General features: G+C 39.4%; 1 protein-coding gene across 2 annotated transcripts in view; it reads left to right on the plus strand.

Annotated features, from left to right (window-relative positions):
• The window catches only part of PLCB1 (phospholipase C beta 1), an 856639-nt gene that overhangs the window by 579821 nt on the left and 250905 nt on the right, over nt 1-25913 (plus strand). For both annotated transcript variants that reach the window (XM_019972864.2, XM_070801935.1), the window contains exons 5-7: nt 17790-17869; nt 20135-20188; nt 21207-21282. In XM_019972864.2, coding sequence (XP_019828423.2) covers nt 17790-17869; nt 20135-20188; nt 21207-21282 — 210 coding nt within the window. The remainder of the gene's footprint in view (nt 1-17789; nt 17870-20134; nt 20189-21206; nt 21283-25913) is intronic.

Genomic DNA, 25913 nt, shown 5'->3' on the forward strand with positions numbered 1-25913 from the left:
CAGGGATCGAACCCGGGTCTCCCACATTGTAGGCAGACACTTTACCGTCTGAGCCACCAAGAAAGCCCCATTAGTATAATTAAGGAAACAGTTTAAAAAAAAACTAGGAAGTATCTTCAGACAGAATTTTAAATATATTTTACCCTTAAGAAAAGAACAAGATGCTATGAAAAGTGGGTAACAAAAATAAGAAAGTTCTCTTAGAAATAAAATATAAAATAATGGAACAATAATAAAAATTCTGCTAAACTACTAAAAGAGGAGGTGAAGGAAATGTCTCAGAATGTGGAACCAAGCAAAACAACAACAATGAGGGCAGCAAACAAACAACTAGAAAGTGAAAAATAAAAAAAGGGTAAGAAAAGTGAAAATATAAGAAATATAGGTATAATCAGTCTAGCTAGGGTGGTAGCCAATGAAAAGAGAAAGCAGAAGAGAAGACAATATGAAAAACATAATACAAGAAAACAAGTTAGAGCTCAAGGACGGTGCTGGTCTTGAAGCTGAAATAGAAAGTGTAGGATTGGAATAGCTTCAGGAAATATGAGTAGGAAGCTAGAAGATATAAGATAAATGCAAATGGCTTAAGTTTCTTCTCCCTAAAAGAAAATTAAAGTTGAAAAAGAGATAAATGTATAAGAAATGCACTAGTTAAACTCAAACCATGCTGAAAATATACAGGATTTTCAACAATAGAAGGAGCAGTCAAAAAAGATCCATATTGTCTTGGTATTAGGAATGTTTTCTTTTGAAAGTCATGTAGTTCATGGTGGTATAACTACAGCAAGTAAAATAATCAAAGTCTAATATATGACCCAACAGAAAAGTATATTTGCTTTTTATACAGTCATGTAAATTTTTATTTTTATTAGTTTTAAACTTTTAGACTCAATCTATATGCAAAATATTAAAGTCAATTATGGATACTGGATAAGACAAACATATTTCAACTTTGACAAGTTAGAAAGTAAATTTAAACAAGAATCAGAGGTGAAAAGATTTGCAGGTAAATGTCCTTTCACAAACAGAGAAGCGAATGATACTATCTTTAATTGGTGGATTACAAAGTGGTTTGAGTATGTTGCTTGAAGTTATAGTGATGGGGAAAAAGAAAACTAGTGATGACAGTTCTATCAGGAGGAAGGAGAAAGGGGAGATGGGAGATATGGTAACAGATTTAAAGCCTCATCAACCTCATCAGTGCAGAGTGTGTAAGTCAAAGAGAGAAAGACAAATACTATATATGAACACATATATATGGAATCCAGAAAGGTGATACCGATGATCCTACATACAGGACAGCAAAGGAGACATAGATGTAAAGAACAGACTTTTGGACTCAGTGAGAGGAGAGGGTGAGAATAGCATTGAAATATATACATTACTATACATGAAATAAATGACCAGTGGGAGTCCGACGCGTGAAGCAGGGCACCGGGAGCCTGTGCTCCGTGACAGTGTAGGGGGATGGGGTGGGGAGGGAGGAGGCTTCAGGGTGGAGGAGACACGCATACCTACGGCTGATTTATCCTGATACATGGCAAAAATCATCACAGTGTGGTAAAGTAATTACCCTCCAACTAAATAAATTAAGAAAACCTCATCAACCAGAGTGAAAATCAATAGTTAAGTTCTAAAACCAGTCAATTAAAAAAAAGTACTGCAAATATATTGTTTATAAATATTAAAGAAACCCCACAAAATTTAAGAAGAGGAATGCCTCTGCCACTCCAGCTATGTGTGTTCCCAGCAGCAAGACGACAGAACCCCTACATCAGGAACCACACTTTCCCAGAGCCTCCCAGTAGACTGCTGACGGCACCAGACTCACCGTGTGTCACCTTGCCACTCTCACTGCTGGAGACGTTGGGGAAAAGTAGATTTTTCAGTTATATTTTCTGGCCTGAATAATGTCAGATTTCATTCAGGACAGAAGGAGAAAATGGACATTAGCTCTCAGCAGGGGTTCCACAGCTAGACAGTGGCAGAGTAGGATTCTGAAACCCAATGAAATATATGTTTAAATAAACTAGTAAAAGCATAAACAATATAAGAGTCAATGAGAAGCATTAAATAGACAGGTATCAGTATTGTAAATTTAAATGAAAAGACAAGCACAGATTGTGTTTAAGACTCATCCTTCCTTCGCCCTCATAGGCAGTGAAAATTGACCGAAGGTGAGGCCATCAGAACCAAGGACAAAGACTAGTTATCAGAGAGAAAGGACTAACAGGTGAAGTCAATTACCAAGGGCCAAATACTCCTTCATTAAAAAAAAAAGAAGAATCTGGCTTGAAAAAAGTTTTAAAATAAACGTGGAGGTGGGCATAATTAAGTTTATTTAAAACAAATTGGTTTCCAATAGAGAAAATTATATTTTAAAATTTTGTGTACTAAGTTTTAATGAGCAAGTACCTGCGTGTAGTTACTAATCAGTTTCATGGAATGCAGTTTTGGCTTTGTCAAACAAATTCCATTTAACAAAAAGCAGCACCACTTAACTCCCAAGAAACTGTGATTGCTCCTCTTTTTTCAGCCTTGATATGCATCTTACTAAAGAAATTAGCTGTTTTTTCTCTTTTAAATTTTTTTCATTTGATCTCCTCAAATAGACTTGCTTAAAAACTATAGTATCAATGATAATTTCAGAACCTGGTTACATACATTTTTACTGTCTATAATACATAATACCTTGGTAAATGCAATCAAGGTCGTAATTTGCATGGATACTGCTAGGCTTAGGGTTCATAATAGCAAGTGGTTTTGTAAAAGTGAGATGAGTGTTTTGGACAGAACCACTTCAAGAATATGGTGGAGTGACATGAACGCCATGGAAGCAAAGCTTTGGAAATTTCATCCGAGGCATTTGATGGACCTTTCTCAGTTATACAAATAAACAATGACTCAGGAACTAGCTGGACAGAGAAGTGGATGTCTCCTGGATGCTTGGGGCTATTGCACTGGGACGACCCAGAGGGATGGTATGGGGAGGGAGGAGGGAGGAGGGTTCAGGATGGGGAACACATGTATACCTGTGGCGGATTCATTTTTATATTTGGGAAAACTAATACAATTATGTAAAGTTTAAAAATAAAATTAAAAAAAAAAAAGAAAAAAAAATACGTGAGACTCACAGTGATACAACTGAAAACCTCTCATCATGAAAACGTAACCAAAGCAAACATTTTTCTCTTTTTCCACTCTGTACCAAGTATGTTGCTCTTTGGGGGTTTTTCTCCCCCCTCTGAAGAATTCTCTTAAGATTTTTTTCAATTTGCTGTTACCACATTAAGCTTTTCCCATTGCTCAGGAGAATGTTAAAAGGTGTAAGAGCAGGATTAGGGATATAGTAGACTGTTAGCTCTCAAAGTGTTATTCTTGCATCCATATCTTGAACACTGCACTTGAACACTGAACTCTTCCTTAGACCATCAGGTACCATTTATTACAGCGTGCTTCACTTATCCAGGGAAAAATAATTGAGCAACAAGTCTTCAGAAAGCATTCCCAAACAGAACAAAGCATAAAGCATATCTATGAAGCCAATGTAGATGCTCTAGGCCCTAAAACTAAAAATTCTGTACTTTATTAATTGGAAATTGCTATGCACAGGACTCTGAGTTCTTATAACCTATTCTAGCACAGTTCAAATTACAATAGGAAATGTGTGAAGCTATTATCCAAAACACCAGAGCAAACCATGGTGACTAAATACTTATAACAAGGGATACATAAAAATGAATTTCACAAAGCATAAATTATATAGCATGGATGTAATTCCCTTTTATTTACAGATTCATTCATTCATGCAGTCAACTCAGGTCATCAAGTGCATATCTATTTCTTGGGATATAAAAAGAATGGTTACAGAGCTGTGAGATCCCACACAGGTTGTGGGATAACACATATCCTTTTTTCCTCCTGCTTTTTCATATACTCCCATGAATGGCTATATGCAGTGTTTTCTATACTCTTCATGCTTCTACTCACTGCTTCTCTTCCAGGCCCAGTGATCTGGTTCTCATGGACATCCAAATGGATTGTTCTAGAGGTAGAGCAACCAGTAAGAGACCTTTCCCAGGATTTTTCCTACTGGAAGTAGGAAATCAGTCAGACTCTCTCTAGTGATGAGAGGAGCCACATGTGACAATTCTTGGTGCAATTGGTGACCATGGAGAAGAAGCTGGTCAATCAGGAAGAAAGTAATGATATCAGGAAGAGAGAGAAGTGAAAAAGCAATGAAGAAAGTCTTTCTGCCATTCAGGCCCCTGGTTCCTTATGATCTTATAACTACACAAGTTTTTGCTGCAGTTTGTCAGATGTTCCCTCCAGTTACAGGAATGATCCAGTGTCCTTGGCAAATTCTCATATTTCCTAGGCTAATTTGAGCTGTGGTTTTGGCAACTATAGACTAAAGATATTTGAATCACATCGTCTGAAAATAACTATGCACCTTTCCTTGATATTATGTCATTTGAGTAATATGATTTTTCTAGTATCCCAACTCTGATAATATTGGGTTGTTATATGCTTCCTGGTTTTTGTTTTGTTTTGGTAATTATGTTATATTTGTATCAGGTGAACATTTTGAATGTAAGATATAAGATCAGCACTGCCACCTAAAACAAGGGAACTGTATCAGAAATTTTGCCAAAATTCTAAATACTCAATATAGACCCATAAACTCGGTTACTACTCAGACAGTCTTTTCTGCTTTTAATGAAAGTCTTTGCAGCTCATATACCGTCTTTCATGATGAAAACATTCTTTACTGTGCCATTAAGACAAATGCATGGCAAGATGAATTCTGATGCCTACCAGCAGGTAAGAGAAACATACTCAGCCAGGCAATGCAACCCTGAATGAGCCAGGTTGGGATCTCTTACTCAAATCCCAACCTGCTGCCTGCTCATGAGCAGAAGTAATAGAAATGACACCATTATCAATTATGGCAATAGGAGTTTGCCAACAAACTAAAAAATAATGGAAAGCTATTAAAATTGTTAGGACTTTCACATAGCTCACAAATATTAAAATATTCCATTTTAAATTATTATTTATTCCAAGAATCTTTTATTAAAAAAAAAAAAAAACATAGATTGAGGTTTCCAAATCAGGTACTTTGAAAATACTTGCTTTTAGATTATCATTTGTGACTCCTTTTATTTCATTAGGGTAACCATTGGCTCATAATTGGTTATATTCAATATATGCAGAGAGATTGATTCAGTGTTCCTTTTAGAATGTTTTTGTTTCCCCAAAGATCTCACTGAACAAATACATGCTTCTGAGGACAGAGTTCACACTCTGCCTTTTCTTTGTGACTCCAGCTGCTTGGTGTCAGGTCACAGCCGTAAACTGGGTGCCTGGCATGACACGATCGTAGGTGGCATTTACAAGACAGTCATTGTGTGTCTCTGTTTTTGCCAGTAAGACTGAGACTATCACCCTGTGTTTGAGCACAAACCTCCAACAAACAAAACTTTCCTCTTTTTAAAGACAATAAGCACAAATAACCAAAAGAAAAATGAATGTTAACAGGACATTTGCAGAAAAGATAAAGTGGAACAGCCCTGACAGGAATTAAACAAAGCCAACCAGACAGGTAAATCAGTGATGGCAATTAAGGCCAATCCAAGGTCCCACATTGCATCTATCAGATTTGCAAACAATTTCTGAAAGGCTGATAATAGCAAGTGTTTTTTAAAATGTAGAAAAACACAAGCTCTCCTACACTGCCAAAAGGAACATAGAAGGTCCTTACTGCTTTGGTGAGCAAGCAGCGAGCGGCATCTGGTACTGCTGAAGATGCCGCATCCAAAGAAAACATCACGATAGTAGTTACCCGAGAGAAACTTCTGGATGTGGCTTGAGGCAGCAGGAAGTTGGTTTGTGCAAAGAAACCATGTGTGTCCATCAACAAAAGAAAGGATTAATAAATTTTATATTCTTATATATATAAGAAGCAACTGGAGGGCTTCTCAGGTGGCTCAGTGGGTAAAGAACCTGCCTGCAATGCAGGAGATGCCAGAGATATGGGTTCGATTCCTGGGTCGGGACGATCCCCTGGAGCAGGGCATGGCAACCCACTTCAGTATTCTTGCTTGGAGAATCCCATGGACAGAGGAGCCTGGCGGGCTACAGTCCATGGGGTCTCAGAGTCAAACTTCAAGCGACTGAGCACACATTCTTATAGTGGAATAGTTTAGTAGTTAAAATTAATAACTTTGATCTAAATGAGAAGTAGGAACACATTTTAAAGACATAGTGTTGATTGCAAATAGCAGCTGGCCAAAGGATGCATCCAGTTTGATATGATTTATGTAATACTTTATATAGCCATATAGGAGTCCATACCAGGACTGGCAAAATTTTTTTCTGTTAAGGGCCAGTCAGTAAATATTTTGCCCTTTGGGAGTCTGTGTTGGCAACTATTCAACTTTGCCCCTGTAGAACAAAAGCAGCCATGGACAATATGTAAATGAATGAGCATGGCTGTGTAGCAGTAAAACTTTATTTACAAAAACAGGTGGCAGGCTGGATTTAGCCTTCAGGGGTTTGTTGAACACTGATAAAGACCATTGTCCTCAGAATATCATATGAAAATAGATATTCTTTAATGCCTACTTTTCAAAATAGAGCTTGCTCCTGGGAAAGCAAGAAGAATGGAATCAAGCAGAAGAACAACACAGAATAAGTCTGCACCAGTGTCTTAAGTATATAACAGTTAAAAAGCACTAAAGCAAATATCGCAAAATGGTACCATTTGTTACATTGGATATGTGTTAGTTACACTATTTTCTGCATTTTCAGGTATAACAGAGATATGTAATGCTGAAAAAAGGAAAGATTAACAATACATTAAAATATTAAAGATAGTATGCATCAGAACAATGGGAAACAGAAATATCTGTATTTCAAACAGAAATATCAACTTGTGTTCATAAGTTGAGCCAAAAAGTTAAGAAGTGTGAATTGCAATAGGAGAAATGTTCTCCGAACTGTGAACACTTGTTGAACAACAGCATGACTGGTAGACATGGCATGACTAGATACAAAAGTTTGGACTGAATCTCTCTCTTCATGTGAGTCCAGTCAAGTTTGAGTTGAATCTGTGACTTCCTCTATCCAAGTTCTAAGGCTTTGGACTGACACTTTGTGATCAACCTCAGCCCTGTTATCATTTCCCCTCTACCATCATTATGACATAGTGGTAAGGTATTTATAAGCTTTGCAGTTTGTTTCATCACTGTAGCATAGTTAGCAAGGTGTTTAGTCTCCGGAGGCAAGCTTCTTGGTTTCAAATCTCAGGTGTGCCTGTAACTAGATGTGAGACTTTACGCTTGAATTGAATGCCTCTGTGTCTCAGCTCTCTCAATGGTAAAACTGGACTGATAATAACATTAATATCTCACTGTGTGATTGTGAGGATTCAATGAGTTAGTTACTTACAAAAATGTTAGAACAGTGCCTAGCCCGCAGCAACTGTAAATCAGTGTTTTAAATACAGTAACGTGGACTTATCTTTTTTTTATCTTGTTCAACTGTATGTTCAGCCACCCTAAAATTATCTAGGACAAAATGATAAAAAGCATAGTATCTAGGAGTATAGAATTTGGATCCTAAGAAACCAGTGATCTAACCCCAAACTTGTTTTATTAGCTCTGAGGATATAAATAAGTTTTATAAGAGCTTTGAAACCTTAAATTTTCATCTGTAAAATGAGACTAATAACAGTACCTGCCTCCAAGAGAATTACTATGAGAATTAAGTTGTTGGATGCAAAGTATCTACTAATACTAAATAGTAGGTGCCTCGGTGCCTAGTAAATACTTAAACAATACCAATGAGAGCAACTGAACATTGTGAAACAATTGTTAGTAATATTAAGCAAACACATAAATCCTGTGGCAAGAATAACAGAACTGAAATAACTTTAGAAATAAAAGTAGAGTAACTTTGTGAAGCAAAAGGCAAGGAAGAAAGGGAAAGGTATACCAAACTGAACACAGAGTTCCAAAGAATAGCAAGGAGAGGTAAGAGAGCCTTCTTACGTGAGCACTGCAAAGAAACAGAGGGAAACAGTAAAATGATAAAGAGTAAAAATCCCTTCAAGAAAACTGGAGATATCAAGGGAATATTTCATGCAAGGATGGACATAGTAAAGGACAGAAACAGTAAGGAGCTAACCATAAGACATTAAGAAGAAGTGGCAAGAATACACAGAAGAATGATGTAGAAAAGGTCTTAATGACCCAGATAACCACAATGATGTGGTCATTTGCCTAGAGCAAGACATCCCAGAGTGTGAAGTCAAGTGGCCTTAGGAAGCATGACTACAACTCATTGGGAAAGACCCTGATGCTTAGAAAGATTGAAGGCAAAAGAAGAAAGGGGCAGCAGATGATGAGATGATCAGATAGCATCAATGATTCGATGGACAGGAATCTGAGCAAACTCCGGGAGACAGTGGAGGACAGAGGAGTCTGGTACACTGCAGTCCATGTGGCAAAGAGTCAGACATGACTGATCAACTGAACAACAAGAACTTTGTAACAGGTTTGGAAAATTTAATAGTGTCAAGACTGAGATCTCAGTAACGACCCTGGGGTGAGGGAATTGCCGAAGTCATGTTACAGAACACATGCATTTAAGCTCCAGATGAAATTCCATGACAGGTGATTTTTAGATCTGTTTTCTCTAGTTCGGGCCTCTGTAGTCCTTATCAGGAAAAGAGATTGATCCTAAGGCAGAAAACTTAACTTAAAGAGCTTCAGGATTTAGACAGCAGGGGCTGAACCCAGCTTAGTGGTAATCATCAGAACTTTGCCTGTGAAAGTTGAAATACAAATCCTCCAGATTAAATAAGAAACCATCCTTCCAAAGCTGTACTAACTAGGGCCCAGCACTGGATAAATGAGAACACTGCCAGTATAGGATCCATCTATCCTGAAGCTAAGACTGTGTCATAATCTCATGATAAGCCAAGGCTGCTCTAAGCTGCTTTGGCCACACTTCTTAGCCACATTGTTCTTAATACAGCTGGAAGGGCTTTGGGGTTATTCTAAAACTAATAGCCAAAATTATTTCCTTCTTTGCTTGGGAAGCAAGTAGACAAGGATTAGAGTAATGCTTCCTAAGTCAGGTCCTGGAGCAGGTTGCTCCTCAAAGTGCTGTCCCTGGCCCAGAAGAATGCTTACACTTTAATATGCATGAAATATATACAGGTTTCTTGGGGAAATGCAGAGTTTCAGTCAGATGATTTGGTGTGGAGCTTAAAGTCCAACATTTCTACCAAGTTTCTGGTCAGGGCTGTAAATCCTCCTGCTTCCAGCATGGCGCTCCCCTGGGATGAGGATTCTCTGCCTCCAGTCCCCAGCATCCGCATCAGCATCTGTCTACACAACAAGAATCATTAAGTGATCTGTATGCACACGGAAGTCTGAGCAGCCTGGTTCCAGAACCTGTGTGAACCAGTTCTCCGATCCTGTGGTTACCATCTCCCATTTACACAGTGTAGTTTCTTCTGGTACACAAACAAACGTCCTGGAATTTGTTATTCTGCTGCTGCCCATAGCAGTGCCCTGCCCAGATCCACTCCAACCGTTTCACCAGTTCACACACAACACCCTGTGGGGACTGGCTTTAACTTTCAACAACCTGCACCCATGTCTCTTTGTTGGCTGTGCCCTCTGGATGCCAGATCCCCCTTTGCTATCAAGGAAAGCAGAAAAGGCCTGAGGATTGCCATCCCCTTCAGCAGCCCTGACCCAAGACTGACAGGCACAGTTCAGTTCAGATCAGTCATTCAGTTGTGTCTGACTTTGCAACCCCAAGGACTGCAGCATGCCAGGCTTCCCTGTCCATCACCAACTCCTGGAGCTTGCTCAAACTCATGTCCATCGAGTCGTTGATGCCATCCAATCACCTCATCTTCTGTCATCGCCTTCTCCTCCTGCCTTCAATCTTTCTGCATCAGTATTTTCCAATGAGTCAGTTCTTCCCATCAGGTGGCCAAAGTATTGGAGCTTCAGCATCAGTCCTCCAAATGAATATTCAGGACTGATTTCCTTTAGGATGGACTGGTTGGATCACCTTGGTTGGATCACTCACCCTTGGAGAGTCTAAGGGACTCTCAAGGGTCTTCTCCAACACCACAGTTCAAAAGTATCAATTCTTCAGTGCTCAGCTTTCTTTATGTCCAATTCTCTCAGCTTTCTTTAGTCTAACTCTCACATCCATACATGACTACTGGCAAAACCATACCTTTAAATAGATTGACCTTTGCTGATAGAATAATATCTCTGACTTGTAAATATGCTGTCTACGTTGGTCATAGCTTTTCTTCCAAGAAGCAAGTGTCTTTTAATTTCATGGCTACAGTCAACATCTGCAGTGATTTGGAGCCCCCCAAAAATAAAGTCTGTCACTGTTTCCATTGTCTCCCTATCTATTTGACATGAAGTGATGGGACCAGATGCCATGATCTTAGTTTTTTGAATGTTGAGTTTTAGGCCAACTTTTTAACTGTCCTCTTTCACTTTCACCAAAACGCTCTTTAGTTCTTCTTCACTTTCTGCCATAAGGGTAGTGTCATCTGCATATCTGAGGTTATTGATATTACTCCCGGCAATCTTGATTCCAGTTTGTGCTTCATCCAGCCCAGAGTTTCTCATGATGTACTCTGCATATAAGTTAAATAAGCAGGGTGACAATATACAGCCTTGACATACTCCTTTCTCAATTGAGAACCAGTCTGTTGTTCCATGTCCAGTTCTAACTGTTGCTTCTTGACCTGCATAAAGATTTCTCAGGCGGCAGGACAGGTGGTCTGGTATTCCCATCTGTTTGAGAACTTTCCACAGTTTTTTGTGATCCACACGGTCAAAGGCTTTGGCATAGTCAATAAAGCAGGAGTAAATATTTTTCTGGAACTCTTTTGCTCTTTCGATGATCAGGTGGATGTTGGCAATTTGATCTCTGGTTCCTCTGCCTTTTCTAATTCCAGCCTGAACATCTGGAAGTTCATGGTTCACGTACTCTTGAAGCCTGGCTTGGAGAATTTTGAGCATTACTTTGCTAGCCAGAGATGAAGGCAATTGTGTGGTAGTTTGAGCATTCTTTGGCATTGCCTTTCTTTGGGATTGGAATGAAAACTGACCTTTTCCAGTCCTATGGCCACAGTTGAGCTTTCCAGACTTGCTGGCATATTGAGTGCAGCACTTTCACAGCATCATCTTTCAGGATTTGAAATAGCTCAACTGGAATTCCATCACCTCCACTAGCTTTGTTCGTAGTGATGTTTTCTAAGGCCCACTTGATTTCACATTCCAGGATGTCTGGCTCTAGGTGAGTGATCACACCATCGTGATTACCTGGGTCATGAAGATCTTTTTGTATAGCTCTTCTGTGTATTCTTGCCACCTCTTCTTAGTATCTTCTGCTTCTGTTAGGTCCATACCATTTCTGTCCTTTATTATGCCCATTTTTGCATGAAATGTTCCCTTGGTATCTCTAATTTTCTTGAAGACATCTCTAGTCTTTCCCATTCTATTGTTTCTTCTATTTCTTTGCATTGATCACTGAAGAAGGCTTTCTTATCTCTCCTTGCTATTCTTTGGACCTCTGCATTCAAATGGGTATATCTTCCCTTTTCTCCTTTGCCTTTCACTTCTCTTCTTTTTACAACTATTTGTAAGGCCTCCTCAGACAACCATTTTACCTTTTTGTGTTTCTTTTTCTTGGGGATGGTCTTGATCACTGCCTCTTGTACAATGCCACAAACCTCCATTCATAGTTCTTTAGGCACTCTGTCTACCAGATCTATTCCCTTGAATCTATTTGTCACCTCCACTGTATAATCATAAGGGATTTGATTTAGGTCATACCTGAATGGTCTAGTGGTTTTCCCTACTTTCCTTAATTTTAGTCTGAATTTGGCTCATGATCTGAGCCACAGTCAGCTCCTGGTCTTGATGTTGCTGACTGTATAGAGCTTCTCCATCTTTGGCTGCAGAGAATATAATCAATCTGATTTCGGTGTTGCCCATGTGGTGATGTCCATGGTTGTCTTTTCTTATGTTGTTGGAAGAGGCTTTTGCTATGACCAGTGTGTTCTCTTAACAAAACTCTATTAGCCTTTGCCCTGCTTCTTTCTGTACTCCAAGGCCAAATTTGCTTGTTACTCTAGTATTTCTTGACTTCCTACTTTGCATTCCAGTCCCCTATGATGAAAAGGGCATCTTTTTTGGGTATTAGTCTAGTAGGTCTTGTAGGTCTTCATAGAACTGTTCAGCTTCGGCTTCTTCAGTATTACTGGTCAGGGTATAGACTTGGATTACTGTGATATTGAATTGTTTGCCTTGGAAATGAATACTGCATTTTGGACTCTTGTTGACTATGATGGCTACACCATTTCTTTTAAGGGATTTTTGCCCACAGTAGTATATATAAATGTCATCTGAGTTAAATTCACCCATTCTAGTCCATTTTGTGGAGAAGGCAATGGCAACCCACTCCAGTATTCTCGCCTGGAAAATCCCATGGGCGGAGGAGCCTGGTGGGCTGCAGTCCGTGGGGTCGCTAAGAGTCGGACACAACTGAGCAACTTCACTTTCACTTTTCACTTTCATGCATTGGAGAAGGAAATGGCAACCCACTCCAGTGTTCTTGCCTGGAGAATCCCAGGGATGGTGGAGCCTGATGGGCTGCCGTCTATGGGGTCGCTAAGAGTCGGACACGACTGAGCAACTTCACTTTCACTTTTCACTTTCATGCATTGGAGAAGGAAATGGCAACCCACTCCAGTGTTCTTGCCTGGAGAATCCCAGGGATGGTGGAGCCTGATGGGCTGCCGTCTATGGGGTCGCACAGAGTCGGACATGACTGAAGAGACTTAGCAGAAGCAGCAGTCCATTTTAGTTCACTGATTCCTAAAATGTCAGTGTTCACTCTTGCCATCTCCTGTTTGACCACTTCCAATTTGCCTTGATTCATGGATCTAACATTCCAGGTTCCTATGCAATATTGCTCTTTACAGCATTGGACCTTGCTTCCATCACCAGTCATATCCACAACTGGCTGTTGTTTTTGCTTTGGCTCCATCTCTTCATTCTTTCTGGTGTTATTTCTCCATTCTTCTCCAGTAGCATTTTGGGCACCTACCAACCTGGGGAGTTCATCTTTCATTGTCTTATCTTTTTGCCTTTTCATGGTGTTCATGGGGTTCTGAAGGCAAAAATACGAAATAGTTTGCCATCCCCTTCTCCAGTGGACCACGTTTTGTCAGAATACTCCATCATGACCCATCTGTCTTGGGTGGCCCTATATGGCATGGCTCATAGTTTCACTGAGTTAGACAGGGCTGTGGTCCATGTCATCAGATTGCTTAGTTTTCTGTGATTGTGGTTTCCAGTCTGTCTGCCCTCTGATGGAGAAGGATAAGAAGTGTATGAAAGCTTCCTGATGGGAGAGACTGACTGAGGGGGAAACTGGGTGTTGTTCTGATAGGTGGGGCCATGTTCAGTAAATCTGTAATCCAACTTTCTGTTGATGGGTGAGGCTGTGTTCACTCCCTGTAACTTGACCTGAGGCCAAACTATGGTGGAGGTAATGAGATAATGGCACCTCCTTCAACAGGTCCCATGCATGCACTGCTGCACTCGGTGCCCCTGACCCTGCAGCAGGCCACTGCTGACCCACGCCTCTGTCAAAGACTCCTGGACACTCATGGGCAAGTCTGGGTCAGTCTCTTGTGTGGTCACTGCTCCTTTCTCCTGGGTCCTGGTCTGCACAAAATTTTGTTTGTGCCCTCCAAGAAGGTTAGGCACAGGGATCTTCAAACTCCAGCTCCCTTTCTGCTCATCAGCAAGTTCAAGTTTTAATAGTGTTCTGCACAGGGAAGAATTACACCAAAATTACCATCTGCAGAGTTTGCTTGGTACTTCACCCTTCTGCCTCTTCCCTTCCCATTCCTGCTCACTTCCTGATAATGTTGCCCAAGAACACTTCATTATAAACCCATTTCTCCTAAATCCTGTCTCAGGTTCTGGGGAGCCCAAAGTAAACACATGTTGTTTTTTTGTTGTGCAGTTGCTAAGTCATGTCCCACTCTTTGTGACCCCATGGACTGCAACATATCATGCTGTTTTAGCTCCATATAATATGGACTGACACAGTACCTAGCCAAGGATTGTGTTGTTTCTAAAGTTGTCTTGGTCACTGCTTGAGACCTTGAGTCTTTGATTCAGGCTGGATTAGATCTTCTGTGTACCTCAGAAGGCTACAGGAAATCAGTGGATTCTAGGAATTCCATACTTGGAAATTTAGATGCTCACATTCTGAGAATGTGATGAAATAAGTTGTGCCTTACTTTCTGAATGAGCTACGACTGTTCAGTGAATGTAGTAATGATGCAGTCCTTCAACTGGCTTTATAAAGAACCCATAGAAAGAGCAAAGGATCTAGAAGACATGTCCTGACCAATAACGCAGCCACAACTCCCAACTATGTGTGGCTGTTGAACCCTTGAAAGGTTGCCAGTGCAAATTAAGATAGCTGTAAGTGCAGAATGCACACCTCATTTCAAAGACCAAGTGCAAAAGAAGAAAAGAAAATTGCCCAATAATCTTATGTTGATTATATAGCAAATAATATGTTTGAAATATTGGGTTAAATAAAATTTATTTATTCAATTTATTTCACCTGTTTATTTCTACCTTTTAAAAAAGTGGCTTCTGGAAATTTTAAAATATTTGTGTACCTCCCATTATATTTCTATTGAACTGAATGTAATAGAGGTCTTAGCTTTCAACCTTAAATGTCAGGCCAAATTAAATCTCCTTAGCTCTTCATAATACCTTCACTGTACCTATTTCTGGTGTGCAATTGGCCCCCAGTAAATATACAAAATGGTACACTGCCCTCAATTATAAATACTTTTACCAATGCATAAGGTTGCCATGGACTTCCCTGGTGGTTCAGATGGTGAAAAAGAGTCTGCCTGCAATGTGGGAGACCTGGGTTTGATCCCTGTGTTGGGAAGATCCCCTGGAGAAGGAAATGGCTACCCACTCTAGTATTCTTGCTTGGATAATTCCATGGAAAGAGGAATTGGCGGGCTACAGTCCATGGGGTTGCAAAGAGTCAGACATGACTGAGCAACTAACACACACACACACACTCAAGGTTTCCTTGGAGTTGGAAAAGTCTACAGTTTGACCCCTAACCTGAAAAATATTAAGTATTATACCAGAAACATATTTTGAAAATCAGTGCCAGTAGTTATTACTCTTAGTTTAAAGTAATCTAATCTGAGAACATTTTATTTTAAAGCTATTAATAGTTATTCCAAAGTTTTCCTCTGTGTCCATCAAGTTTACTTCACTGACAGCTCTTCTGTACTGTCTTCCCCAAGCCCTCCACTAACAATCTGTAGAGTGTCAATACTTCTCACCTGGACTGTGAGAGCTTCATAATTGAGCCCCCATAATTGAGCATGGAGTCTTAACCAGTGAACCACGACAGAAGTCCCCAAACTCTACTTTTCTTTTTTAATTTATTTTTCCCCAACTCTACTTTTCTTGTTACAACTTCCCTTCTTTTTTTCCAATTCATTTTAGGCTACTCCCCATTCTCACTAAATTCTGCCAGTAAGTTATAACCCACAGAATAATGTGAATCTTTTTACAGAACATATGGTATATAATGTTATCTGAGATTTTTCTTTGAAGTCCAAGTTATTTCAGGTGATAATTTAAGTGGCTTGATCACACTTATTTGTGCAAAATTGATCTGTGCTTAATGTGAATGTTTTTTGCTTAAGTTTATATAACCCCAGAATTTAAAAGTCTTCAGGGAAAATTCAGTTCAGTTCAGTTGCTCAGTCATAGCCAACTCTTGGACTGCAGCACACCACACTGCAGTCAGTTCTTTTCCAATCAGTTAGTTCTTCACATCACGGGGCCAAAGTATATGAATCAGAGCTTCAGATTCAGCATCAGTACTTCCAATGAATATTCAGGACTGGTTTCCTTTAGGATTGACTGGTTGGATCTCCTTGCAGTCCAAGGGACTCCCAAGAGTCTTCTCCAACATCACAGTTGAAAAGCATCAATTCTTCGGTGCTCAGCTTTCTTTATGGTCAAGGAAAATTCAGTTCAGTTAAGTTCAGTTGCTCAGTTGTATCCGACTCTTTGTGACCCCATGGACTGCAGCACACCAGGCCTCCCTGTCCATCACCAACTGCCGGAGTTTACTCAAACTCATGTCCATTGATTCAGCGACGTCATCCAACCATCTCATCCTTTGTCATCCCCTTATCCTCCCACCTTCAATCCTTCCCAGCATCAGGGTCTTTTCCAATGAGTCAGTTCTTCACATCAGGTAGCCCAAGTATTGGAGTTTCAGCTTCAGCATCAGTCCTTCCAATGAATATGCAGGACTGATTTCCTTTAGGATGGACTGGTTGGATCTCCTTGCAGTCCAAGGGACTCTCAAGAAAATTAAAGATCTTTAATTTAAGGAGTTACGTATCTATACTTGAATGGATAGGAGCATCTGTCATTGATAACTATTTGTGTGGCAGTTTATATTGTGCTGATTTTTCTAAATAAGCTCAATATTTTAAAATAAAAACAAACACACAAAACTCTGCTTAAAGTGTCCCTTTCCCTCCCCCATCACTTGGTACCCCAAGTTTTACCTCTATTATTTCTGTATTACATGATGGCATATTATTTGCATATTATCATAAACCAGGAGGCAAAACACAAAATAACAATAAAAACTATAGTAGAAATAACAAAATTAGATGGAAAAGCTGTTGAACATTGAAGAGGGAGTCAAGTCAACTACAACATCAGATGATTACATTACTTAGCTCTTATCTCATCTTCTCTTAGAGACTTTTTTTGCAGCCCAGAATGTTGAGTGTTCCAGATCATCACCCAGAATGGAACTTCAGCTTTTTTTGTAGATTTGTTCTTTTGCATTTTTTATTTTGGATGCCAAGAGAAATCAGAGTTGGGTGGTGTGAGGTAGGGATTGGGATTAGGACAGCAGTAAGGACTGGACAGAGCTGAGGGGAGGGAACAGTACTGAGTACCGTGTGACACTGGGACTGCAGCTAGTTGAGACACTTCTAGAACTGTAATTAACATTTAAAGATTCCCTGGTGTAGCTGTTTTGACTTGAGTAGTAAAATAGGAAGATCTTATTTGCAGATGTGTTGAAAATATGCATATGTGCTAAGTTGCTTCAGTCATACCTGATTCTTTGGTACCGTATGGACTGTAGCCCGCCAGGCTCCTCTGTCCATTGCATTCTCCAGGCAGGAATACTGGAGCAGGGTGCCATTTCCTCCTCCAAGGGATCTTCCCAACCCAGGGATCAAACCTGCATAGGCAGGTGCTTGTTTACTACTAACGCCACCTGGGAAGCCCTGTCGGAAATATAATTGACTACATTTTAAAATTCTCTATGTGTTAATAATGCAAGAAAAAGAGTGAGACATACTTGGTTATTAAAGGCAATACATCAGTTCTCTTATCTCTAGGTATTTTAAAAAGCAGGTAAAATTTTGTTCATGGGTAAAGAACATTTCCTTAGGAAAAGAGTAGTCATTCAGTGATCTGAATTTAATTGTGTCATTTTAACAGAGGGAAAAAAAGGGAAAAAACCCTTAGGCATACAAATTGAACTAATTTGTCTTCCTAGTAGCCTCGCTAAAAACATATGTCTAATGACTGCACAGTATTTAAGCTAATGAAAGTGTGATTCACATTTTTCAGGAATGGACAAATGAGGTTTTCAGTTTGGCAACAAACCTGCTGGCCCAAAACATGTCCAGGGACGCATTTCTGGAAAAGGCGTAAGTAGCTCTAATTTTATTGCAAAGGGTGTTGCTTCATCTGAGTCAGTTTCCTTTCTCCTTTGTGAGTCTTTTGTTTATGCTGCACTGGCTTCTCACATTGATAAACATAAATTTCCCTCTGGGACTTGTTAGAGAACTGATAGGTTCACTGCTTGGAATTGGAATACTTCCAGTAAAGATTGCTCTTTCCTCTGAGCTCTACATCTGTGTTACACTGAGAATGTCAATGCCTTTGACACTCAGTAAGGAGATACTTCTAAATCCTGGCAACTATGCCCAGAATCAAAAATTATTCATCTCAGAGAGTCTTCAGCCCTACATCTGCCTGCATTGTATCAATTATTAATCTGAGGAAGAGAACAAACAACATATGGGACTCAATTCTCCAGAGTCTAAGATCTCTGATAGATGCAGCTTAAATCAGTTAGCTGATGTCCTGATTCCTGTTCTTCTAGACAATCATAGCAACTGTTAGTAAGAAAGGAGAAAAAGAATGTAAGGGGAAAAGCAGAATGAAAAGGAAAAGAAAAAAAGCAAATCAGGAGTACCCAGTCACTCTTGAATTACATAGTTTTTCTGAAATTTATTTGACCAAGGAAAATAATGATTTCTGCCAGATGAGCAAGTAGGAAAGCTGGTTGTGATCAGTTTGGACACTGGATGTTCAGGAGGTTGGAAAGCCTTGAAATCAAAACCACAAATGGAAACATTACTAGGTGGTCCTCTATTTTTATTTAATAACTTTCTGTCTTCCCTCTTCTGTAAGACATACCCATCATTCCAAACCAAAGACTCCAGTCCACATTTCTTTCATGCTCTTTCTTGAATTTCTTTTGCTGTTAACCCGGACTTCACAGGTTTACTCAAATGCTCTTTCGTGTCATCCTCTCATCGCATTACTTTGTCACCTTCAGGACCCTTCCTACATGCCTTCCCCTCTCCTCCTCCCTTTATTCTGCTTTTTTTTGTTGTTGTTTCAATTGTCTCCTTACCATTCTTCATCTAACAGACTTTCTGGAAAATCTGCTGTGCCACACAGAATGTTGGTGGAAAGTGACACGTAGACATAGCATGTTACAGCTAGTAAAACAGCTAGTTGGCTCATCATGCCTATTGCAGACGTCCACTTCCAACAGGCATCTCCCTATGAATAGCTGCTATGGTCATTCTAGAGCGTGCCTTTTGGGGAACACGCTGTAAGCATTTCTGTCGCATCTACACCTAGGAATGGAATGGCTGTGTGCATGAGCAGTTGGTGTCCCAGTTATATACTCCTCAATAGAGTTTGTAAGCATATTAAAAAGCAGAGACATTACTTTGCCAACAAGGTCCATCTAGTCAAGGCTATGGTTTTTCCAGTAGTCATGTATGGATGTGAGAGTTGGATTGTGAAGAAAGCTGAGTGCCAAAGAATTGATACTTTCAAACTCTGGTGTTGGAGAAGACTCTTGAGAGTCCGTTGGACTGCAAGGAGATCCAACCAGTCCATTCTAAAGGAGATTAGTCCTGGGTGTTCATTGGAAGGACTGATGCTAAAGCTGAAACTCCAATACTTTGGCCACCTCATGCAAAGAGTTGACTCATTGGAAAAGACTCTGATGCTGGGAGGGATTGGGGGCAGGAGGAGAAGGGGATGACAGAGGATGAGATGGTTGGATGGCATCACCGACTCGATGGACGTGAGTCTGAGTGAACTCCGGGAGTTGGTGATGGACAGGGAGGCCTGGCGTGCTGCGATTCATGGGGTCGCAAAGAGTCGGACACGACTGAGCAACTGAACTGAACTGAACCGAACTGAAGCTTTCCTATGCCTTCTCTCTGTCTACATGCCCAGAAGCAGTGAAAGAGATAAGTGCAGTTTTATATTCACACAATGGAATACCATACAGCAATGAGAGTGAAAGATTCATAGTGAAAAGCAAATATATGGATGGATCTTGAAAACATAATATTGAGTGAAAGAAGCCATAAAAGAGTGTGATTCTATTATGTAAAGTGCAAAATTAATCTGAATGTTTAAAGGCAGGATAATGGTTTGCTCTTGGGGGACCAGCTCTGGAAGGGGCATGAGAAGGGTTCCTGGGGTTCTATTAAAATAAGAATATTCTTTTTCTTGATGTGGGTGCTGATTGCAGAAACCTGGACAATAGGTAAAAATTCAGCCAACTGTACATATGAAAAAGCCTTTTTCTATGCATTTGATTCTTCAATAAAAAGCTTTTTTTAAAAAAAATTAAACACTGTTTTCTGCTTCTCCAACAGGTATACTAAGCTTAAGCTGCAAGTCACTCCAGAAGGACGCATTCCTCTCAAAAAGTAAGCTGTGCAAGCGATTCCCATTATTTTCTGTTTCTGTTTCCTCAGAGACCTGAATCTGTGCTGTGTCTCTGCTCTGGTCCAGGGGAGCCTGGAGCTGTGTGGTCGCCAGGCCCCACATGCACTGTATGTGCATCGGTGCAGCTGCTTTCCTCACAGAGGCTTCCTGGGCTTCCTCCTTCCCCGTGGCGCCACTTTCAAGGAACACCAAAGCAGGAAGTGGGTGGAGGGGATGGGAGACCTTTGCTGTTAAACCTAAAAGAACATCTGAGACCCAGATCTAGTGTAGGAATGGGAATTAGGCAACCGTGATGCCTCTTTCTTCCAAGATGACACTAGCCTTGAAAAAAGGGTTGCAAACTCAAATGTCAACAGAAGTTAGGCAGAGAACATCCATGACAAAGCAGGCCAGGGGCAAGAAGGAAAACTGAAGAAGGAAATCTGTCTCAAAGAGACAAGGATAACTCAGCTCTACCAGATTTCCCATGGGGCTAGTGGTTTCCAGGTGATAGATTTCCTAATGTTTCAATAGTCCATAAATCCAAATTATTAAACTGTCCATTATTTAAGTTATATATTTTAAAGCAAAATCACTGACCAAAAAAGTGCATTTCTAGACCATATTCAGTCAAAAGCCTTCAACTTTTGACAGCTACCAGTGAGCTTCTGCTCATAAAAAGGTATTAATTAATAATAATATTAACAATGTACACTTTTAGAGCAGTAGATAGCAGCAAGGAAACAAAATTGTTAAGATATTTATTTTAAAGCTTAATACTAGAAGCATTTTTAATGCAATGGTTTTTAATTGGGTCAGCATTGTCTCAAAATATTAATTTTCTATTAGACACTTTGATTTTGAAAAGCACACACATATATCTCTCAGAGCGCAGATGCTGATACTGGACCAAGTGTTATATTTTAGGTCTTTACAGGTGAGGGATGCCGAGGTTTGAGTGAGTGGGGTGTTGCGGCTGGCATCTGCAGCTCTCTCACCTGGCCTGCTTTCCCTTCACAGCATATACCGCCTGTTCTCAGCAGACCGGAAGCGAGTCGAGACAGCTTTAGAGGCTTGTAGTCTTCCATCTTCAAGGGTGAGCATGACGCCTTCCTAAAATTACCACTGCTTAATAGCTCTGGATAATCATGCTAAAATATACCATGCCCTGATATTATCCAAACATTTTTAAAGTTAAGAATATGACTCATTTGTTAATATTTACAATATATGGGTCTCTATGTATCTTTTTCAATCCCATAATCCCAGTATTTTCAATAAGAAAGCCCCTTGTTCTTTGTAAATTTTTTAAAAAAATAACCAACTAATGCCAAAAATGTATTGGCAAAAAAATATTAACATTATCAAGAATTTAAGCTGCTCATTAATAACAAATCCTTTCTTGATGTTCCTTGAGATATTAACTGATGATTAAGAATTATGATTAGGAGGATTTTAAAATATTAATTTCATTTTATCTCCCTTTTAAAAGTCTAGGTTTAAGACTGATAAGTTAATAAATAGAATGGCAGTACATTTTTATAAATAAATGTTATTTGCATACTATGCAGAGCAGTGCTCAAAAGGCTTTGTCTGGGAAGGGTGCAGAATCAAAACATTTTGGATGTTGCCTACTTTGCACCTAAGTGACAGATAGGTGAGAGGACAAGGATGTGAGATGCTTTTGGTTTTTCACCTAGTGCGTTTGAGGCACGTAGTATATTACGGAGAAGGCAATGGCACCCCACTCCAGTACTCTTGCCTAGAAAATCCCATGGATGGAGGGGCCTGGTAGGCTGCAGTCCATGGGGTCGCTAGGAGTCGGATACAACTGAGCGACTTCCCTTTCACTTTTCACTTTCATGCATTGGAAAAGGAAATGGCAACCCACTCCAGTGTTCTTGCCTGGAGAATCCCAGGGACGGGGAGCCTGGTGGCTGCCGTCTGCGGGGTCGCACAGAGTCGGACACGACTGAAGCGACTTAGCAGCAGCAGCAGCACTATACATTAACCTCCTAAAAAAAGTAATTTGCCTTCATTTAAAGGCATTTCTACATACTTGGTTCTAAAACAATTTACTGTTGTTTCTGGGGTAACTGGGTATATTGCATAAAACCTTTTTCTTGTCCTCTATGCAGAACACTCCTTTCTTTTACAAATTATTTTTATCCTCGTATCTAAGCAACAAGTAAGCAAAAATAACACTTATACCCAAGAAAGAACCTCTGAGTCTCTTGAAACATACTGGCAACATTGAAGTTGCACTGAATGAAGTTGAGAAAACATTCTTAAATTGTGAATAAGTTATGAAAAGTGTCAAGAGCTGTTGGCCAGTTCTTATTGAGAATTTTTTTGAAAAAAAAATGAAACAGATTAAAGACTTTTGTAGGTAACAGAAAAGAAAAGAGTGACTGTTTGCTGTCAGTCTCTTGCTGTCTGTGGAAAAAGTTGCTGATGCTGCAAACAGGACAGAACTATGGAAGGGCTCCCCAAAACATTTCAGCATCACTTTAATAAGCAAAAGAAAATGATCAAGCTTGTTATTATTGCTCTTTTGTTTCATGCTTTGGAGCCAGAAGATGTAACAGTTAAGATCCTGTCCTTGACTCAACAAATATGTCTTTTTTAAATTCGACCTGTAGTATTTTTTCTTATTTTTTTAATTGAAAAATAATTGATTTATGTGTGTTGATTATGCTCTACAGTAAAATGATTCCACTATGAATACAGTTTTTTCCTATGCTATACAGTAGAACCTTGTTATTTATTTATCCTATATATTAATATAATAGTTCAGTTCAGTTCAGTTGCTCAGTTGTGTCCGACTCTTTGCGACCCCATGAATCGCAGCACACCAGGCCTCCCTGTCCATCACCAACTCCCAGAGTTCACTCAGACCCACGTCCATGGAGTCGGTGATGCCATCCAGCCATCTCATCCTCTGTCATCCCCTTCTCCTCCTGCCCCTAATCCCTCCCAGCATCAGAGTCTTTTCCAATGAGTCAGCTCTTCGCATGAGGTGGCCCAAGTACTGGAGTTTCAGCTTTAGCATCATTCCTTCCAAAGAACACCCAGGGCTGATCTCCTTTAGAATGGACTGGTTGCAGTCCAAGGAATTCTCAAGAGTCTTCTCCAACACCACAGTTCAAAAGCATCAATTCTTTGGTGCTCAGCTTTCTTCACAGTCCAACTCTCACATCCATACATGACCACTGGGAAAACCATAGCCTTGACTAGACAGACCTTTGTTGGCAAAGTAATGTCTCTGCTTTTGAATATGCTATCTAGGTTGGTCATAACTTTCCTTCCAAGGAGTAAGCGTCTTTTAATTTCATGGCTGCAGTCACCATCTGCAGTGATTTTGGAGCCCGAAAAAATAAAGTCTGACACTTAGCATCTGCTAATCCCAAACCACTAATCCACCCCTCCCCCCATCTCCCCCTCACCTCACCTTTTCCCTTTGGTAACCCTAAATTTGTTTTTGATATCTCTGAATCTGTTTCTATTTCATAGGTAGATTCATTTGTGCCATATTTTATATTCCACATATAAGTAAAATCATACAGTATTCTCTCTCTGTCTATTTTATTTCACTAAGCACGATGCTCTCCAAGTCTGTCCATGTTGCTGCAAATAGCATTATTTAATTTCTTTAAGGATGAATGCATTGCACTATATACACCACATATATTCCACTATATTTTTATCCACACCTTCTTTATCCATTCAGACTCAAGGAGTATCTCTTGAGCTCTTATTGTGTGCCCTCCATCCCTGATAATATGGTAGATTCAAGGATTATACAGTCTCTGAGGGTGCCAGTTAAAAATTTCAACTGACAGATGTAAATTGGGGAAAACGCCATGAACAAATGGAATGGAGCATTGCTATTGAGAATAAGAGAAATTCATTCCAGAAAAAGAAAACTGTGCAGCACCGTGAGTCTGGAAAAAGTTTACCAGTTTAAGTAACTGTAAAAATATCACTGTATTTAAGCATGAAAAAAGAAGCGTGAAACATTTAGAAAGATGTGCAAAGAATTTGTTTTCTCTGTAGTTGTTCCTGATTTGACCTTTACCTGATTTGACCTAACATCTTGTTGTGGGGGAGGAGATAAAAAATGTTAACTTGTTACTATAAATCTAGCCAAGGGAAAAAGGAATAGAAGAAACTGAATAGAAAATCAAATCCATCAATCAGTTCTCTGCAAATTACAACTTTCTAAACAATTGGATTCTGAGAATTCAGTCAATAATTACAAATTGAGTCTTTATAATCCACTGTGTCTTTTATTTATAGGTTTGCACTTTCAAACCAGTGTCAACTGGAGACGTTTTTAAAGGAAAATGAGATTCAAATAGCAGGGTTTAAATTGAAACAATATTTATCTTTAGTAAATTAAATGTTATGACAATTTTCTGAAAACAAATTGGAGATTTAAAAAAAAAATCAACCTCCATCATAAAGTTTTTAAAACTCATTATTCACAGTAAAGTATACTCTACTTGGAGGAGTGGTAGAATTAGATGCTGTGAAAAGATCTATAAACCAAAGTCAGTTTCAGAGCTAGGAGACACATGTTTCCTGGAACTGGCTATATATTTTGAATCTTTGCTGTAATTTCATATCTACAGAACAGTGGCTCTAGAAAATATCCACTAATTACCAAAGGTGTACTGACAAGAGGTGTTTTAAACGCTTCACAGAAGAAAAGGTTACATAAATGGCAGATTGTGTTAATTACGGTTCATATGGGGAGCCTCGGAGAGCCGGTGGTTGTGCAAACTCATTTGAAAGGACCCTGATGCTGGGAAAGGTTGAAGGTGGGAAGAGACGGGGATGACAGAGGATGAGATGGTCGGATGGCATCACCGACTCAATGGATATGAGTTTGGGTAAACTCTGGGAGTTGGTGATGGACAGGGAGGCCTGGAGTGCTGCAGTCGCAGAGAGTCAGACACGACTGAGTGACTGGACTGAACTGAACTGTTCAACTAGGTTTAATTGTGTTCTGTAAATAGATACATTACCAGAAATACTGTGGACATCCTGTTGTGATTTTTTTAAACATTATCTTTGTGCACATTGTTAGGGATAATTAATGTGCTTGAACTCGTATCCTGATCAACATGATCCATCGAAATAACAATAACAATAACCTTAATGGGTACTCCTTTAGCTATTTCAATTGCTTATTAAAGTTACCTTAATTGTTTCAAAGTAGTACTGTATGTAAAAAGAGAGGCAAAACAATGACTGTCTTCTATTAATAATCCAAATATATATTTCAGTGAGAACTTTGAGACCTTTCCATATTCATAAAATTGGTACTTTGCCCACAAGCTTTCTGAGAACAGAAAATAATTTACTTGCACCAAATTCCCTTAGATTTAAGGCTTTTTTAACTTGAAAAAAAGCTTAGTGACATTTGGAATCACATTATAATCTTGGCATAGCACTGGCCTTTTAATGAAAAAAATAGGAATAAATCTATGTATTTTTTAAATAATAAATTTTACTATAGCTATCAACATACATGTAATACTCCCCCCCAAAAAAAGTGATTATTTTGGATTTACAGAATTTGATACATTTTAGTAAAGAATAGTATGAATGAAATTCACAAAAGAACTTCTCCCAGGATAACTGCAATATGTTGACTTTCTCCTATACCTTATACCCAGAATGTAAATCAGAAATAAGAGTTACTTATTCAGCTGTGAATGT

The sequence above is a fragment of the Bos indicus genome, chromosome 13 (assembly GCF_029378745.1).
Source record: "Bos indicus isolate NIAB-ARS_2022 breed Sahiwal x Tharparkar chromosome 13, NIAB-ARS_B.indTharparkar_mat_pri_1.0, whole genome shotgun sequence".
NCBI classification, from domain to species: Eukaryota; Metazoa; Chordata; class Mammalia; order Artiodactyla; family Bovidae; genus Bos; species Bos indicus.